The sequence below is a fragment of the Lagopus muta genome, chromosome 2 (genome assembly GCF_023343835.1).
Source record: "Lagopus muta isolate bLagMut1 chromosome 2, bLagMut1 primary, whole genome shotgun sequence".
NCBI lineage: Eukaryota > Metazoa > Chordata > Aves > Galliformes > Phasianidae > Lagopus > Lagopus muta.
Genome location: NC_064434.1, coordinates 3,526,072 through 3,545,068, shown reverse-complemented (window position 1 = coordinate 3,545,068; position 18,997 = coordinate 3,526,072). Strand labels below are relative to the sequence as shown.

General features: G+C 47.9%; 1 protein-coding gene and 1 pseudogene across 1 annotated transcript; one reads left to right on the top strand and one right to left on the bottom strand.

The window, feature by feature from the left end:
* The first annotated feature begins 3,215 nt into the window (after positions 1-3,215).
* On the top strand, positions 3,216-5,860 carry LOC125689258 (antimicrobial peptide THP2-like; annotated as a pseudogene).
* Positions 5,861-7,544: 1,684 nt separating this feature from the next.
* On the bottom strand, positions 7,545-14,818 carry LOC125688859 (antimicrobial peptide THP1-like). Its single transcript, XM_048935398.1, has 3 exons — positions 13,782-14,818; positions 8,220-8,343; positions 7,545-7,745 (listed from the first exon to the last, which is right to left on the bottom strand). Exons 1-3 carry the CDS (start codon positions 13,837-13,839, stop codon positions 7,733-7,735), a joined length of 195 nt encoding a protein of 64 aa, XP_048791355.1. The 5' UTR covers positions 13,840-14,818; the 3' UTR covers positions 7,545-7,732.
* Positions 14,819-18,997: the final 4,179 nt, after the last annotated feature.

The window sequence follows — 18,997 nt, the reverse complement described above, 5'->3', positions numbered from 1 at the left end:
TGAGGGGACCTCATGCAAATGAAAACCAGCAGCATTTTACACGTCTTTAGAGCCCTGATAGTAGCTCAAATTAGCAAAAAGGCACAAGGAGGCAAAGAGAAGGAGAGCAGGAAACACATTCTCACAGCACAGTCCTTACTGCTGCTGTACAGTAACACCAAAGGGATGGACTTTGGTCTTCTAGTCTAATCCATTTATCTCTGAAATCAAAGACAAGAAGAAAGGTGATCTGCCCATGGGAGCTTTAAACTCATGTTATGATTTCTCTCTGCTTACTCAAGAAAACTACACGACAAAGTCATGAGCTCATTAGATAGCTTTTAGATAGCTTTTGTGTACTGTTGGAAGTATGTGACCGTGTGTGTATTTACTGCTGATTGAGATGGTTGGTAACCAGCTCAAGGCTTTATTTGTTAGCTAAAATGCAGTACATCCCTTACTGATGAACTTTGAATATGGAACATGATTTAAGCACAGGCTATCCTCCATTTGGTGAATCTACTTTGACAATACAGCAGCTGGTAACAGCTTCTGTAAGTTATCTAGAGCAATCTGAATTTCTATTCTGTATGATCCATGGTGGCATCAAAATACCTCAAAATGCCTTATGGCTAGAATTTAGTTCAATACACATGGCAGGGGTTAAGGGATTACATTATCACACAACTGAGAAGCAATCTACGGTTTTCTGGGCCAGCAAACCATCGCTGTTGTTCATTGCAATGAGCAAACTTTCCTCTGGAGGTAAGGGGTGAGGCAGCAGACAGCTGTTCCGTGTAGTAGCATTTTAAACAGGAGTTACAATGCACAGGACCTTCTTAATACTTGCCTTTTTTTATTTTTTTCACCGAAAAACTATTAGAAATCTCCTTCTCCATCTCCCTGGCAGAGGTATTTCGGTTGTGATGATAGGAACGGCCGTGTAGAATCTGTAATTATCGATGTCAAGACTGCCCAGCGTTAAGGCCGAGTCCTTGGCATTAGTTGGATGTAGGAACTTGAACATGGTGAAAACCAACAGTGCATCTGTGTTTCCTTGAGGAATCAGGTTGAGTAATAATAACAGTTGCCAAGCTAACCACAAACTCTTGGCAAATTGTGAAGTAACTGCATCTTATTTCACTTTGCTTCCCTCCACTTTTCTGAACTATGGTCAGAAGTTCATGGATTCACCAGAAATCTGTCTATCACTTCTTTTATACTGAAAAAAAAAAAAATCATTTTCAAAAGTATGTAGAAAATAAAAAGATATCTCGTTTATATCAAGACATGAATGTAAGAGAAAACATCTGTAAGCATATTTCCATATGCGTGTGTGCCCATGCTTATATGCACAGATGTATATTTATGTATGCTTAAGAAATTGATGTCAAAGTATGGAATAAATTACTACCAATTGAGGTAGTTGCTTATTGAGGACCCAATAAGCAATTAAATATCTCCATTAAGTTCTGAGAATAAACGATCTGTGAGCCACCATACCATTTGTAGAGGATTTTGTCAAGCAGATTCACTTCTCTTTGAAAATAAAATATTTATCGTATCATATTATGATGCAGTAACAGGTGTCATACTAAAATGGTGTGTGAACAGTGTTTTATTGGCTGATGTGAGGTGTTAAGTAAAGTAGGGTATGAAAAAATGCTTCGTGTTGTGTCTTTGGATAGTTTTTGGGCATGCCAAAGTCAGCAAAGGGCTTGGTGGAGGGGAAGACTGATAGATTGGAATGGACTCACAGATCTCAGAGACTGTGCCTTTGTTCCTCAGATTTTCACTGTATGGATTTGCAGATTGATTTTGGTTCCAAATAGTGCCATCAAACAAAGTGAGTTCGAATGGTTGTTGGAAGTGCAGCTGTGCCCTCAAAACAGAGCCAGTTTCAAAGCTACTGGATGGCTCATGGATTCTGAGTTTGAATATCTACAAGAACGAGCTCCTATAATTGCACTGAGAACCCATCCAAGTATTTGATAACAATGACTGCGAGAGGTTTTTACTTTATACAGAACTGGGACCTCGGTTATACTTTGCGCCTGACATCTCCCACCCTTCCTCCGTGACCCTCAGATGAGAGTGTGCCTCCATCTTCTCTATCGTGACCATCAGATATTTATGAGCAGCAACTAAACTCCCTTTCAAGTGTCTTTTCTCCAAGCTGAACAAAGATGAGTCCCTCGGCCTCTCCTCATTTTGCTGACCCAACCAAGCCCTTGGTGGTGGTGTGGCCCACACACAGGTCCATGCCCCATTAGGCATTGGAGCACCTTCAGAGAACCTTTGGAGTACTTGATAGCAAAACTCCTGGTTCGCTTTCCTCCTGAGGAATCCAGTTTACGTGCATGTAAACCTCTCTGAAAACTGAACCAGAATGAAGTCACAGAAGACTATCGGGGTTTAGTTAGAAACTATGGGAACACAATTTGAACCTTCACTGTGGCTACTTGTCCAGAAATGTTGGTGTTCACTGTGGACAAAAAGGCAAGGCAATTGTTAGGAGCCGGGGGGAAAAAAAAGCTGAAAACAAAAGAATAAACACAACTGGGCACTGTGCAAATTCAAGCTGCCTTTTTGTACCCTCAACCTGAGGGTACAGAGGCAGCCTCTGGCTCTGTATTTTCCTGAACTGGTGCATTTTGCATTAGTTGAAAGGCCACAGGGGGACACAGCCAGCATGAATTCACTGCTTCTGTGCGTTCTGTGTTCTTTACCAAAGCATTCTTACTGGACGCTGAGATGGACTGGGCACTCAGCCAGCGGGTTGACGATTGGTCTAAATGATCTTAGTGGCCTTTTCAAACCTTAATAATTCCCTGATTCTATGAATCTAACGGTCTTTTATTTTTATTTCCTGTGTCCACTCTGTGTTCTTCTATTCTGTATTTACAGAACAGAAAATAAACGGACTGGGAGAGCAGAGAGGCACACAGTGCAATGTGCGTATTGCAATGGATTAAATTGCTCCTGCCCAGAAACAGTTCAACATATGTCCCAATATGTTGGACCCAGACCACGGTGGCTTAACGTACCTTACATAAACTGGTGTGTCACAAGAGGTATTGCATGAGGAACCTGGGATTTTCCAGCAGAAAATCTTTGTAGGTTCAGAGACCGGCACTGCTTTTTGACCGGGAAGTGAGAAGAAACTTCATTCTGGTTGGGTTAGAAGTCACCAAAAAGATGGGTCACTTTTTGATTGGCTTGATGTGTACCTACTGGAAAGAGAAAGCAAGAATCACTACCCACAGCAAACATGTTATAAAAGAGGCTCTCAGTCCCACAGCCAAAGCCCTCAGGAGGGAATAGACCAAGAGGTGTTCTTGTTTGGCTTCTGGGCACAGCTAATATCCGGTAACTTCTCAGTTCTTTTCAGTCTTTCTTTTAATGTCTTCTGTCTTTTTGGAAAAAAATATATATATGTATATATATGTGTGTGTATATGTGTGTGTGTGCTCAGCATTATTAATCTGAATTTGTAGGCTTCTAAAAAAAATTGGATGTAAGTTGATCAGCGTTACAAAGGTTGAATAAGCAGTTCAAATATGTGCTAGTATCTCTGTAGGCTTTGATAAAGCAGGCTTTGATAAAGGTACCCCACCTGTGAATTCCAAGGAGAAAAATGGGGTGAGGTCAGGCTGAAAAGCTGCTGGTCTCTTGGAAACCAAAATATACTTGGTATCAATACAAGAAGGCCATTTCATTTTCAGAATTAGGTTCACTTTGCTTACTTATTTCTCCTGGTATTTCCAAATATAGAGATTTTTGCTCCAAATTCTGATGCCCATTTCTAATCTGCTTCGGGCTGCTCCTTACCATTCCTTTTGCAGAAATGCAACATTTCATTGCAACCTCATTTCCCTGCAGTGCTTAAGAGAAAACAATTCAGAGGATTGGAAGATTGGTGGATCAGAAGATCCCCCAGCACCAGAATGGGTGATATCTCCCTTCTATCCATAAGCCCAGCTAAGACATCTTATCCCACTTTTCTTACGTTAGTTGCTTTAGTCATTGACTCTTTCAGTGACTTCATTACAGGATTGCTTTTTAAATGTCTCTTGTCAGCTGGGAACAGGTCTGTTTGTCTTTGGAATTTGGAGTTTCCATTCCTGTGTGATCATCTGTAGACGAAAGCTGAAGATTTTGAGCAAATTGCTTTTGATAAGTTTCAAGGTTGCAAAATGAACACGCATTTCCGTCGTTTACGAGCTCAGATGTAGAGCCACCTCATTGTGTTCAGTGGGGTTTGTTTATTAGATGAAACATTTAGCCAGGCATAAGGTGATGCTTGCATTTTGGTCAAGGAGTATTAGCAAAGCGTGGCAGGAAATCTGAATTAAAACAGTTTAATAAACCTAAATCCTGAGATATGTGTTTATATCCCATGCTGCTCCTTGCTTTCTTTTCCCCAGAAATGCCCACAGAGCATCCTTGAGGTCACAGAGGTATTTCTGAATTTGAAGAAAATGTAATACAAATGCCATTCCATCTGTACAGATCGGAGGACTGTAGATTCCAGGGACTGCCTGTCACATACATCTCTTCTTTCTTTTCCCTGTAGCAGCTCGGCAGATCCGAAGCCATGAGGATTCTTTACCTGCTTTTCTCTCTCCTCTTCCTGGCACTCCAGGTTTCTCCAGGTAAGATGAAAGAGGAGCTAAAGGGTGGCAGTGCTACCATGGGGATGCTTATCCCCCTGGATATGTGGGGGGAAGATAACAACTGGCTTATGGGGAAGGGTTTCCTTCGTGAGCTCACCTTTCAGCATGGCCAAACCTGCACAGCAGTCCTTGAGGCAGCGGAGTGAGTGGGGTTGCATTTGCCTTGCCATGCAGAATCAGAGGGTAGGAACTTTGTTGCTGTTGTTGCAGGTTTGTCTTCACCCAAGAGGGACATGTTGTTCTGTAAAAGAGGGTCCTGCCACTTTGGAAGGTGTCCCAGCCATCTAATCAAAGTTGGAAGATGCTTTGGGTTCCGTTCCTGCTGCAAATGGTGAGTTTGGCATTCACTGATGTTCATCCATCACATGAGTAGACAAATACATTTTGCCCGAGATGCTGCTGAGTGCTGTCTGGATTTATGAAAGAAGCAATATATTATGAGGGCAGCCTGGTGTAAGCTGCTAGCAGAGCTTTACAGTTGTCTTTCTGCTGAGATGTGCACCACGATGTGTCCAGACACAAAGGGTAAAGTATGGCCATAGACGCCAGCTATGCACAGTCCCAGCTCTTTGACCCCTTACAGCTCCTCTGCCAGAGCAAAATGTCAGGGTTTCACCTTTTCAGAACTGGGCTGTTATGGTGCATGGGGAACAATAGGGTTGCACTGCGGGATGAACACAGATCCGAGTGCAGTCGAGTGTGGGCAAGAAGTGAAACTTCTTTAAAAGAAAATCTAATATCGTTGGGATCGAATGCACTCAGCCCAAGACCAGGGGATATCAATTCAGTTCCCTTCTTTTCCTAAAGCAATAGCAGAGCACTCCTGCCAGTCAGATAGGACTGCACAAGGCTGTCCCAGTCCGGCTTGCACATGACATGATATATTTTGGAATGTTTAGAACAAGAAGAAGACATGCATGGATTGACAGTGAGTGGGGAAGGAATGTAAATACAAAAATAATCTGCTCGTTTTTTTTCTCTTTGTGCAGGCCATGGGATGCATAAAAACTTCATGAGTTCATTCAAGAGCTTTGGAAATTTCTTCCATGAACTTGCTTTGAATCCCCTTCATGCTACAGCAGAACCTCAGCATCAAGAAAACCCCTCGCATGTTTAATGCAATATGTTTTGTGTTTAGAGTAAATACAAATATCTTGTGCACTGCCTTTCTTCCTCTTGAATAAATTGTCGTTGCATAGCATCTATACTGGTGTCAGTTGTGTATTAGGGTATTAGGAAACATTTCTTCTCCTAAAGAGCAGTGATGCTGTGGCACAGCTGCCCAGGTTGGTGGTGGGGTCCTCGTCCTTGGAGGGGTTCAATGTGGAGATGTGGCACTGAGGGATGTGGTCGGTGGGCACGGTGGGGTTGGGCTGGGGTTGACCTGGGTGATCTCAGAGGTCTTTTCCAACCTGAATGATTCTATGATTATTTTCATGGATTGAGGGTAACAGCTCTGTCTGGGTAGAAAATCACAGCATCTGTTTATCCTAAGTCTGTTTGTTTGCACAAACAAGCTTATCCTCAGGTGTCCCATCCAACTTCCAGTCTTCTGTGACATGATTTCTTACACAGTGATAAAATAATCCTTTTTTTTTCCTCATTATTTCTCACAGGGATCCTGGTGGCAGCTCTGGGGCTGTCCAGTGTTAGAGCAGTAATTGGTGCAGCTTGGACCTGCTGGAAATAGGGGTGATCAAGGCTAAGGAGCAGCCTGAAGATGGAGCTGCCATCCCATGTGGAGGGGAACCACAGGGAAGTTGGGGCAGGTGTGGTGGCAAGGACTGTCATGCCAAATTGAGGCAGCACGGAATTTAATATAGCCCTTAAATAGGATAAAAGTTGACCTTCACTTAAACCTCCTTCCCTTCTTAAACATCCCTAGAGCTTTCCCATAAGGACTGGTGTCACAGGAGATGGGATTTCTTTGACTCCAGCAGGGATACTCAGCTGGAAGCCAATGCAGGCATAAGTCCCAGGGCTATGGGAAGGGCTACACACCCAGCTGGGAAGTCAAAGGAGGGGAAGTCAGAGGAAGAGGACCAACAGTGACTTATTTAATAGGATATTCAATAACAAACTGCTGAGATACTTGCACTAATAGATGTACACACATGCATTTAATTATACAGGGCTGAGGGCTGCATTTGCTGAAAGGTTGAAGTCATTGCCTAATGGTGGAGAATCCCAGCATGCAATCCCAATTAGTCTAGACAGGCAGAGAGGTAAAGACATCCTGCTTCAATTCCTGCTGGACCGCATGTGTCCAGGTCAAGGTACATGGGTCTCATTGGAGATCTCACCTTTAAAAGGAGCTGGAAAGGCAAACTGGTGGAACTATTCCTTTCCAAGAACTACACAGGTCTCCTTGTGGGATAAGGCCCCTCCATCAGGGCTGGGAAAAGGGTGGGTGCTGTGGAACTGGCTGTTTATGAGGGTGGTTAGTGATGGGACAAGGGGGAATGGTTTTAAACTGAGACAGAGGAGATTTAGGTTGGATATGAGGAGGAAGTTTTCCCCCAGAGGGTGGTGAGGCACTGGAACAGGTTGCCCAAGCAGGCTGTGGATGCCCCATCCCTGCAGGCATTCAAGGCCAGGCTGGATGTGGCTCTGGGCAGCCTGGTCTGCTGGTTGGTGACCTGCACACAGCAGGGGTTGGAACTGGATGAGCACTGTGTCCTTTGCAACCCAGGCCATTCTGTTATTATGTGACTGACAGCTGATGAGGGAGGTGGAAGACTCATCACACTGTGTAGTGGTACCTCCAGGATGGATCGGACGGGCAGCACTGGCCTTGCTGCACAAGTGCTGATGGGGAAGAGCATCCCTGGGCACCCACTGGCAAAAGGACAACACTCACACTTCCCACCAGCTGCAATGCCAAACTGCACGCCTTTATTCAGAAGGGAAAAGCAGCACCTGGGCAAATAACTGCAGGCCCACGCTGGGATGTCTTCAGCTTCCAGTGCCACGGTCACACCATGGGAGACTGCAGAGGTGGGAAGGGAAGAGGCCAGTGGGGGATGTTGCCAGAATTGAGAAGCGAGAGCAATGTCCTGCTTGGGAAGTCCGGCTCTTCAGCCCAATATACTGCGGAAAGAAAACATGCTGTGAAATCATCTCTTTCTATTCTCCTTTTTCTGTCTCTCAGTGTATTTCCCTTCTCCTGGGTAACAAGGACACATTGACACTAATCACAGTGCAGGTAATAACCATCCTCCATAGCAGACAGCTTGGTTTCCAAGGTTTTGGAGACATGAGGGAACAGGTTCTGTGCCTCATACTATCCAGGGGAGAGCCTTCACTCTGCACCAACCTGCAGAAGCATTTATGAAACCGGCAGGCCAGGCAGCCCTGCTTATCTGAGGGCAACGGGGAGGCCCATGTCTGATCTGGGGTTCCCCCAGCTCCTTTAATGGACAGGTCCTAACAACTTCTTTCCTCCCCAAGACCCTGCCCTGGATCACATATAGCTCGGAGCCAGTAGCTAGGCTCAAATACAACAACAGCTATTTCTGCCATCACAGTAGCAGGTACAATTTCGTCCCTAATCCCAAAGCTTACCTTTTGCAGCAAAGTTGAAATCTTGAACATTTCCCCTTGATGAGTGAGAGGGTAGGGCACTTCAGAAATGCACAGAAGCCATTCCGACGTAAACATTCCTTTTTTCCTAGAGCCCGGGAGGATCCTGTGTAGAGCAAGAGAAAATGAGTGAGAGATACCAGTACAAACTGTGTGTGCTTCTAGAATGTCTGGCCCATGGACCTCAGTCTAGCATGTGCACAAAGCACCAAACCCAAAAGCCCAGCCACTCATCCAAACCACAGAATGGTTGGGTTGGAAGGGACCTCAAGGATCATGAAGCTCCAACCACCCACCACAGGCAGGGCCACCAACCTCCACATTTCATAGCAGCCCAGGCTGCCCAGGGCCCCATCCAACCTGGCCTTGAACACCTCCAGGGATGGACGGGGCATCACAGCCTCTCTGGGCAGCTGTTCCAGCACCTCACCACTCTCATAGCAAAGAACTTCCCCCTGACATCCAACCTAAATCTTCCCTCCCTCCTGAACCAACTGATCAGAGACCTCCTAATGGTTACCCAGCCCTGACAAGTCATTTCCTGGGATATGGAGAACCCCACATCTCACCTGCAGCACCCTGGGCCAGGAGGAGGATGAAGGGGAGGAGCAGGTACATGATCCGCATGGTTTACGCCTGTCCCAGGTTTTCACAGGGCTACAGAGGGGAGAAACAAAAGCAACACAAGATACACTTTCTAGCACAGACAACATGTCAGAAGTGCCACTGGTGTATTTGAATCTTCTGTTTCTGCTTAAACATCAGAGCAGTTTACACATCAGGAGGTGCTTGTGACAAAGCAATTCCAACAATTACATGAGGGTCAATCCAGGCTCTGAAAGTCAAGGAAATGCTTGTACCTGGAGGTGCCACACTACATGTATTGTTAGTTGGTGCAGTGCGTCAATGCAAAGCTGGCCACCCAAACCACTCCACCCAAGCACTTCTGTTTCCCCAGGCTCACCAAAGGCATCCTGGCACATCATCCACTCATGGTCTCTCCCAGCAATAACAGAACTCCCCAGCTCTGCTCTCACTGCCACAGCCCCATGAAGCCCTGCCCCAGGACGAGCAAAAGGATGGGTAGATCTTGGTGGCCAGAAGCAGCGATACAATTCTACCTTGTATTAACTGAAGCCTGAAAGGATGGAAAATCTATTCTGCTGCCTGAAAGGAGGGAACAAGCCTTGTTTCCCCAGAACAGAAGATCTTAGGTTGCAACAGGTTGCCCAAGGAGGCTGTGGATGCCCCATCCCTGCAGGCATTCAAGGCCAGGCTGGATGTGGCTCTGGGCAGCTACAAATAGGAAACGCTATCTCTGGTTTCCACATGTTCTGGGCTCCAACACTCCTATTAATGTTTTCCCCTCCTTCTCAGCCTCCTCTAGCTCTTGTTTCTATTCACAGACACATCCAATAGTTAGCAGTGCGGATGGCTGCAGGATGATGGGTTTGCACAGGAAGACTGAATGGGCAGCTTTCCTGGAACGAAGCACCAAGTTACTCACCCAAAGATGGTTTCTCAGAGTACAGCAAGGCAATAAGAACCCCACCAACAACAATGTGCATCCAGGTGGGTGAGGATCAGGGAACACTGTATTGCCCCACTTCCCCTAGTTTTATACTGTGTGGGACATGGGCTTATTCTGGCTGCCACCTCTCCCCTTGGCCAATCAGAAAGTGACCCATGTGCATAGGGATGGAGCAGCTGCTCCTCATTGCTGCTGGCTGTGGTGGGAGAGGCTGAGGTGCTCACTGGTGCTGTTGCAATAGTCACAGTTACCCTCACGCAACACATCTTGGCTCACAGCAGGCACACGAGCTGTGGTAGCATGCTGGAAATTTTGGGGGATGTGCAATGTGTTTGGTTGGTGCAGACAGCAAACAGCAGCTTGGTCCCAAAATAAAGAGGATCTTTGTTTGCCTCCTCCTATTTGATTAAGCAGTCAGTTTAGATGGGATGTGCAATAACATGCAGGATATTGAAAACCCTCTCAACTTGAGACACTGCAAGAACCTGGGACAAGATAGTCACGTGGCTGCCATGCCAAAGGTGAGAAGCACTACAGTTTCAGTCTAGTCAAACAGAGATAGTAACACCAGGATATGTGTTAAGGTCAGAAAATCATCCAACCCAACCCATCTGCATCCTCTCCCAGTCCGTTCAAGTCACAGTGGTAAAGACAACAGTAAAAGCACATAGAGGGAGAGTGTCAGATCCTCCACAGGCACTTGGTCTGGAGCCTTTTCCAATGCAACAAGAAATAATGAGAAAGGGAAGCTTAATAATGAGAAAGGATATGCTTAATATTGGAAGGAACCTCTGGAGGCTAGCTCGTCTCAAGTTGCTCAAGCAGAGACACCCAGAGCAGGTGCTCAGCACCACATCCAGGTGACCTTTGGGGCTCCCCAGTGCACAGCCCCCACTGCTCTCTGCTCCCTGTGCCAGGGCTCAGGCACCCACTCAGCAGAGCAGTGCTGCTGATGGCAGCTTCTGGGCTCCAGGCTGTGCCCTGTGCCCCCAGGCTCCATGGAGCAGAGCTCCATCCCCTTGCATCTCCTGCAAGCCTTTATGACTGCGGAACTGGACCTGGCACTGCAGGTATTGAGCCAAGGGGAAAGGCCACTTCCCTTGATGTGCAGGCAACACCTTCTCAAATGTAGTCCAGGATACCATTGATCTTAACAGCAGAGGCATATTTCTAGGGATGGAACAGACATTACAGTCACATGAATTAGTGGGCTAATGAGTTACAGGTAACACTTCTGGAGAGGGTGGTGAACCTTGCAGCTGATAAGATGTGAACCTGGGAGGTAAGGACTTCAGAGCTGTGTAAGTTTATGGAGGATGTGTAGGGGAAGGGGAAACGGGAGAAATGAATGGGAACAACCAGCCCCTGCCACCTGGCTGATGCACTCTTTCATGTGGCTATTTCTGCTTTCAGCCTTCTTGCTTAGAGTGGCTAGGTCAGGCAAATACCAAGAGAAAGAGTTTTCACCACATCAGTGGAGATAACCATTATTCCGTTCCTATTTTTCAGAGTGCATACACACATGGGCAAGCAAACATGCAATCTGTTGGAGCACTGTCCTGGTCCACTTGGGCACAAGAATCACCTCCATGGCACACATGAGGACTTCTTTCCCACTGAGTAGAAGAAGGGTATCTCCTTGGCATCCATGGACTTGTGGACTGAGCATTCATACAAAAGAACTGCTGCCCACTCCAAAAAGAGACTAATATGGAGTTACACCACCCAGCAGAGCCACCTGCATGCAGCCAGTGCCTGTGGCTGCCAGGGATGAGGGACACCCGTGCCTGAGAGGACCAGCACAGGGTTCCTGCTTGCCATCCCCAGTGAGGAGCATCATTCTGAACCTTCTTCACCTGAAGCAAATCCTAAGGCCACACAGGGACTGCAAGCTCTGGCATCCCCATGGTGCTAATGGGGAAGAGCTTCTGGCACAGGGACACACACACACTCCCCATCAGCTGCAATGCCAAACTGCATGCCTTTATTCAGCAGGGAAAAGCAGCCACTGGGCAAACAATAGCAGGTCCAGGGTGGGATGTCTTCAGCTTCCACTGCCACAGTCACGTCATGGAAGACTGCAGAGGTGGGAAGGGGAGAGGTCCACAGGGGATGTTTCCAGGGTGATGTCCTCACAAAATTCAGGGCATCAACCCCATATGCTGTACAGAGAAAACAGACAAGCATGTCACCTGCTTGCAACTCACTTCTCCCTGCTCTCTCACCTCCTCTCCAAGGAGGAACAAGCCTTGGGACCTGAGAGAATCATAGAATCACAGGTTGAAAAGGCCCACAATGCTCATCCAGTTCCAACCTCCTGCTGTGTGCAGGTCACCAACCAGCAGACCAGGCTGCCCAGAGCCACATCCAGCCTGGCCTTGAATGCCTGCAGGGATGGGGCATCCACAGCCTCCTTGGGCAACCTGTGCCAGTGCCTCACCACCCTCTGGGGGAAAAACTTCCTCCTCATATCCAATCTAAACCTCCCCTGTCAATGCTCAAAGGGTAACTCCATCCCTTACTGTTCATGGCTTATTGGAACTCATGCTCCAATTACTGGTTGCTAGCCCTGAGTCCAGGTCTTTGCAGAAGAACAAGAACACGACAACAAGATGTTGTCAAGAACACAACAGCTCTGACCATCTCCAATCCTGGGAGATCCCCTGCAAATGTTAAGGGGCCTCTAAGGAGAATGGAGGGCTGCTGGCTCCTTCAGCCTCACACAGGGCCACAAGGGCTTTTCCCTTCCTGGGCCTCTTGTGGAGCATTTATCATAGAAACATTTGGGTTGGAAAAGACCTCTAAGATCATCTAGTCCAACCATACGCCAGATATTGCCTGCTAGACATTAGTGAGAGAGAGAGATGTATGACAGCAATTTCAATAGGCAAAGGAGGGATCCCTTTCCTCATCCAGGAATCCAGATCTTACCTTCCACAGCAGGGAATAAACGTCGCACATTTTGCAATAGCTATGTGTGGGAAGCTGCAGCTCCCAACACGACAGTATCCTCCTCTTATTCTGCACTGGATGGGAGTTCCTGGTAGATGGAAAGTCACACAGGGAGAAGATGTTGTGAAGGTGGGTGGAAGTGACTGATATTTGTGTCTTTCAAAGCAAGGTGTCTCACCTAGAAGGATTCTTCCACACCAGTGGGGGAACCTAAGAGAGCAGATGGGAAAGACCAGCCAGAGTTCCAAGGAGAGGTGTGCAGGATCCCCACCTGTGTGTCCAGCTCACCTTCTTGTCCACCCCTTCCTGGACCAGCGGAGCTGGCAAGTGGGGCACTCCTCATATACCTGTCATAACTGCACCCGGAGTTCAAGGGACCTCTGATGGAAACCCAACCCTCAGAGAGGTCATGGCTTAGGGCAAGGACTCTGGGACACTCAGCTGAGACCCGCTAGTCAAAATGGGACAGCTTTGCATCCACTGAGTCAAAAGCCACCGAGGGCTCTATCCCATCCCTGCACAGGTCCCACTGAAGGATGAGGGAATGGCCTTAAGTTATCCCAGGAGAGGCTCAGGTCAGATATTAGGAAGAATTTCTTCTCTGAAAGAATGATAATGCATTACAGCAGGCTGCCCAAGGAAGTGGTGGTCACCATCCTTGGAGGTGTTTTATGATAGGACAGATGTAATACTTAGAGACATGGCTTAGTGGGTGATACTGGTAGTAGGGAGATGGTTAGACTGTATGATCTTTGAGGTTTTTTCCAACCTTAATGATTCTATAATGTTATGCTGCTGTCCAAACCCCAGCCTTGCCAATGGGAGCTCATTCAGATTGCAGCTGGACACAGGATTGCAACCTGCAGCCAAAACTCCTCCCGACAGACACCAAGCCAGGCTTCTATTTATGGGGAGTTTCTGCACCTCTTGGAAAGGTCACTCACAGAATTATTTCACTGCCTCCCAATCTCTGCAATGTTCCAACAAAGGCAATTTCTTCCCAGAACAAGGGAAGACTCTACTGATACGGGCTCACACCTCACCCCATCTTCCCCTCTCACCTGCAGCACTCTGGAGGAACAAGAGGAAGAAGGGGAACAGCAGGTACAGGATCTTCATGCCTGGAGCAGGTCTTCACGAGGCCGCAGAGTGGATGAGCAAAGGCAACAAGGACATGGCAGAACAGAGACAGCTTAGAAGCCTGGGCATAGTGATATGCTTTTGTGCACTACCATGCAGATATTAGGAACATTTCAAGTGGTCTCCATCCCTTTGAAATCCGTTACTCAAGGTGATGTTTGCCCATTACCAGTGTCAAAGATCTTTGATAGACTTTTCCCTAAGAACTGACTGCAGACCTCAAGTCCACCTCTTGCCATTTCAATCAAAGCAACTTCCAGTCAAACTTAGAAATACATAGATAAAAAACTACCACTGAAAGTTGTGGAGCTGATAAAGCTTTATTCCCCCCATCCTTCATGCGTCCAACACTTTTCTTCTGGAAAAAAAATATACACTCCAATTTCTCCAATCCAGGAGTCACAGACAGTACTAAATTTCTATGACCTCACAACTGGCTGTCCCCACAGTTGATCACAATTAAGGGATGAAATAAAATAGAATTTCAAGCACAGTAGAGGATATCTGAACATCAGTGCAAAGCTCATCATCAAACTAGAGACAAGGAAGGATCCAGGCTTTGAGGGTCAGGGAAATGCTTGCACCTGGAGCTGCCACACTGTATGAAAGTTTAATTAGCATCGCCTTCCACCACAGGCAGTTCAAAGCTGGCTGCTGAAACCATCCTGCCCAATCATTCTAGCTTACCCAGGCTTCAGGAAGGACCTTCCAGCTCAGCTTGGGACATTACTTTTATTAGGAAAATACATTTATTATATTTATTAGGAAAAACATATTTACTTAAGAGCTAGTCAAGTACATAAACAGGTTTCTCAGAGAGGTGGTTGATGCCTCACACCCATCAGTGTTCAAGAGGCATTTGGATAATACACTCAGCAATGTGCTTTAGCTTTTTGTTAGCCCCAAAGTGGTCAGGCAATTCAGCTAGATGGTCTTTGAAGGTCCCATCCAACTGAAATATTCCATTCCACTCCACTCTACTTTACCCTACCTTACTTTACTCTACTCTACTCTATTCTCTACCCTCAACTCAAGGTTTTTACCAAGTTAACCAGCAACAAGAGAACTCCCCAGCTCCACTTTCACTGACAGTGTCCTAGCAAGAGCAAGAGGTCAGGGAAGATCTTAAAATCTGCCATTCAGAGGAGTCAAAGATGATGGGACTCGAGCAGAGAGGCAACACTGCAAGTACCTACCTGATGAATGCCTTGGTGTATGAACACGAAGACACCTAACAGGAATCCCTTGTGTACAGCAGACCCCACAGTCACAGAGAACGGCTTTGTCCTAAATAGAGCATTTTTATACCATTGCTGGGGGGAGGGACATGTGCTTATCCCTGCTGATACCTCTTGACCAATCAGAAAGTCACCCTTCTGCATGAGGGTGCTGGCGATGCTCCTTATCCCTCTCAGCTGCTGAGGTGCCTGTTGGGGTTGTTGCAAACTTCACCGTTATCCTCATGCAAGAGCACAGCTTGTGACACCCAGCTGCTCTGAAATCACACAGGCTGCAATGGTTTGCCATGAACTGCCCGGGATGAGCAGAGAGTGGCTGGTGTAGATGCACTGGGTGTTTTATCCTGAAGAGATGAAGGGATACATAGGAGACCAGGGGTCTCGTGCCATGTACCAGACAGACCCACAGCAGGGTTCTTCCTAGAGCAAAAATCTGTAAAAGGAGAACTGGGCATCCCATGTTGGTTTCTGTGGCTGTAGGGACTCTTTGATTATTCCTTCTCATGCAGATTTGGTACCAGGCTCAGCATAATCAAGGGTTTCCCCAGCTTGCTGATGATAATGGGGAGAGGGCTCCCAGCACACGCTGCAGGGAGGTCATGGTGTCAGGGTTGATCCCTGTTCCAAGGAGCTGCTTTAAGCTGGGTCTCGTGCTCAATCTCCACCCAAACTGCAGCCTGGCCTTGCTGATCTGGACTTGGATCTCCAACACCCAGCAGGCATCCCGATTTTGCCTTGGATCATTGCCATGGAGATGCCCAATGCTCCAGGCTGGACATGTCCCAGCCCCACCCTGGTCTGCTCTGCTCCCCTCCCTGGAGCACTGCAAGGATTCCTGTCCTGCCAGCTTCCACTGGAAAAGTTCTATGTCTTGTGTAATAGCTCCACAGGGACTCTTGATTCAGCGTAGGATCAGGTGAACAACTTCAGGCACAGACTGAACTCAGAGACTTGACAGCAACCTCCCCATCCCTGACACAGGGTATGGTGTTGCCCTTTCTGCCAGGGGAAGCTGGAGTCAAGGTCCTTGCAGATCCCCCTGCCTCATGGGGCTAGTGCTGGGGCCTGGGGACAACTTGAAGGGAGGGAAGGTGAGGATGGTGTGTATACGTGTGTCTGTGGATCTGCATCTATCTAGAATTCACCATCTTCTCATTGGCTTGGGCAAGGAAGGAGATGATGTTCCCCACTGATCTCGAGCAGGAAGAGAAGACCCCAGTAGTGTCATCCACCAGATTCGACCTCCCACCTTTACTAAGGTCCACTGTGAAACAGTCACAAGGAACAGGGGCAGATCCCTTTCTATCCCTTTTTCTCACTCTTGCTTTCTTGGGCTACAGACTCCCTGGAGGTGACCAGTTCTAACAAAGTGGTGTTGAATCCCAAAGGAGGAATGAAACAGAGAAAAGAGACGCACCCCCACACACCATTCCTTAGGACAGACAGACGTCTCCATAGTGTTAATGCAAGCTGCCACCTTGTATTGGGGACAGAGGGGATCTCACAGGGCTGAGGTCTGGTTGTCCAGGGTCACCACTGCTCCCAGTGGTGACTGTTGCCTCTGGTGCACTGCAAAGTTACGTGGTGACTTCGATGCTCTGCATGGAGATCAACGTGAGGGGACATCAGAGGCCATCAGGAATACCATCGGCTGTGGGAGGGAAGGTGTAGCAGTGCTCATCTCAACTCTATGAGGCCAGAACCCTCAGTTAAAATGCCCACCCCCCTTTGGGTCTGTTTCTGAACTGCGGTCCTGGGGCTGGTGGAAGCCTGAGAAGAGGCTCCACGCTCTCTACAGGTGGTGGCTGTTCTGCCAGCAGTAGTGCTAGAGGACACCAGACTGCTGCAGCCCCAGCAGCATCTTCCAGTTTGCTTAATACAGCAGCAGAGACCCAGGGATGCCCCCATGTCATTGGGCTGTGCATTACTCCCTTTCCCCAAGGACCTAATCTCCAACCCCAACAGGAAGCAGCCATCCCACACCAGGCAGCACTGAGCCTACCTCCGACAGCAGAAAACTTGTTCGGAGCAGAGGCCAATGCGGCCGATCCCTGGAGGACAAGACCTGTGGGAGCAGAAGCCCCCACGGCGCTCGCAGTCCTGGGGTGATCCTTGAGCAAGGGACAGCCCTGCAGAGAGCAGAAAGAGAACACCTCAGCACAGTTCTGCCCAGATGTGAGCACAGCCTTCTGCCCCTGTACAGCCAACATTGGCTGTCTCACTGCTGAACACAAGTGCAAAGCTCTCCCCACATCCCTGGGCTGCCTAGTTTTCCCTTTTTCCACCAGCCAAGGCAAATTTTCCCATGGAAATTCATTGGGTACCACAGTAACCCAAGGAGGCTGTGGATGCCCCATCCCTGCAGGCATTCAAGGCCAGGCTGGATGTGGCTCTGGGCAGCCTGGTCTGCTGGTTGGTAACCCTGCACACAGCAGGGGGGGTTGAAACTAAATGATCATTGTGGTCCTTTTCAGCCCAGGCCATTCTGTGATTCTATGATCTATCATCATCAAAATCTCTGTTACCCCCTACAAAATATCAGCAAAGGGCAAAATCACCACTTTCCCACAACATATGTACATCTCACCTGGTTCTCCCCGGAGCACCAGGAGGAGGGCAGCAAAGAGGAGAGGCAGGATCTTCATGGCTGGGAGATGCCTGGGGGGGTCACAGCTGTGTGGAGAAGAAGCAGCAGGGCAGGTTCCTTTCTTGCTGGCAGCAGCACTTCGATCCCAGCTCTCGTCCTCCTGCCACGCAGTCAGTATTCCTGACACCACCGATTGATCCCAAAGCACCTTTTCCTGTTTGTTCCCCCGTCAGAGATGACACAGAGTTGCTTTCCCATGAGGCCTTCAGCCCCGGGTCTTGTGTCATCCTGCCTTGCAAAAGAGAAACACAGCTCTGTGGTTTGCTGGACGCTTCTTGGGACACACTTCATCCCCATCCGTTAGCCTTGGCACGCAACCCGCTCTCCCAACACAAAGGAGCTCTGTGTTCCCCCCCTCCATCGAAGCGTGCTCTCTATGCTTCACTTGAGAGCTGCTGGGAGACGCAGCACAGGATGACATCTCCATTCAGCCCCGTGAATGACAAGCTTTCATCACCATTTTGCATAAGAATTCGCTGTATGTCAGCCGTTGCTGGTTTGCAAAATGTTGATGGTATCCTTTTTTAATCAAGATTCAGGCTCATCAAATCCGTGTGTATAATGGGTGTTTATGCATATATGTAAGGACGTGCTCAGTCATAATGTACGTTCACTGGGTAGCTGCACAAATAAACCTTACAGCCCAGCGGGGAGGAGGGGGGAAGATCCCAGCCTCTGTTGCAATGTAAGCCAGCTCTACAAGCTGTTCTCCAGCTATAAATGTGGCTATTTGTACTGGAGACAGAAAAGTCTGATGCTACAGCATTCACCATATTGCTGCCTACAGAGGTTGGGATGGCTCCAGAGCTGTACCTGAAATACCCAGGGCTGAATCTTCTCTGCAAAGCCCTCGGTCTTCGTGCAAAACATCTTGTGCCATTCCAGTTTGTGAAAGAAGCACTCGTCGTGCCGTGGGTTGTGCAAAACATCTTAGGACATAAACTGCAAATTGCTGCTTTGGTTCCACTTGACAGCTTCCTGAGGACTCTATCTGGGGGAATCCCTGCGAGGTGGCCGTTGGCCCAGTTTCCTGCCCTTTACACACTGTGGTTTCCATGCTGGCACTCTGAGTCATTTGCAGAAATATCCCTTTGCAGAGAAGCCCAGTGCTCTGTGACAAATATCAGGCTCTGGGCTTCAGGTCAGCCCTTTGCAGACCTCTGAGTTGTTTCCCTTAAAAGCCAATCATCATTGCTCCCACCTTTGCCAAGCATACACGAGCACTGAGCTTCACACAGGTGGTGGGAGGGAT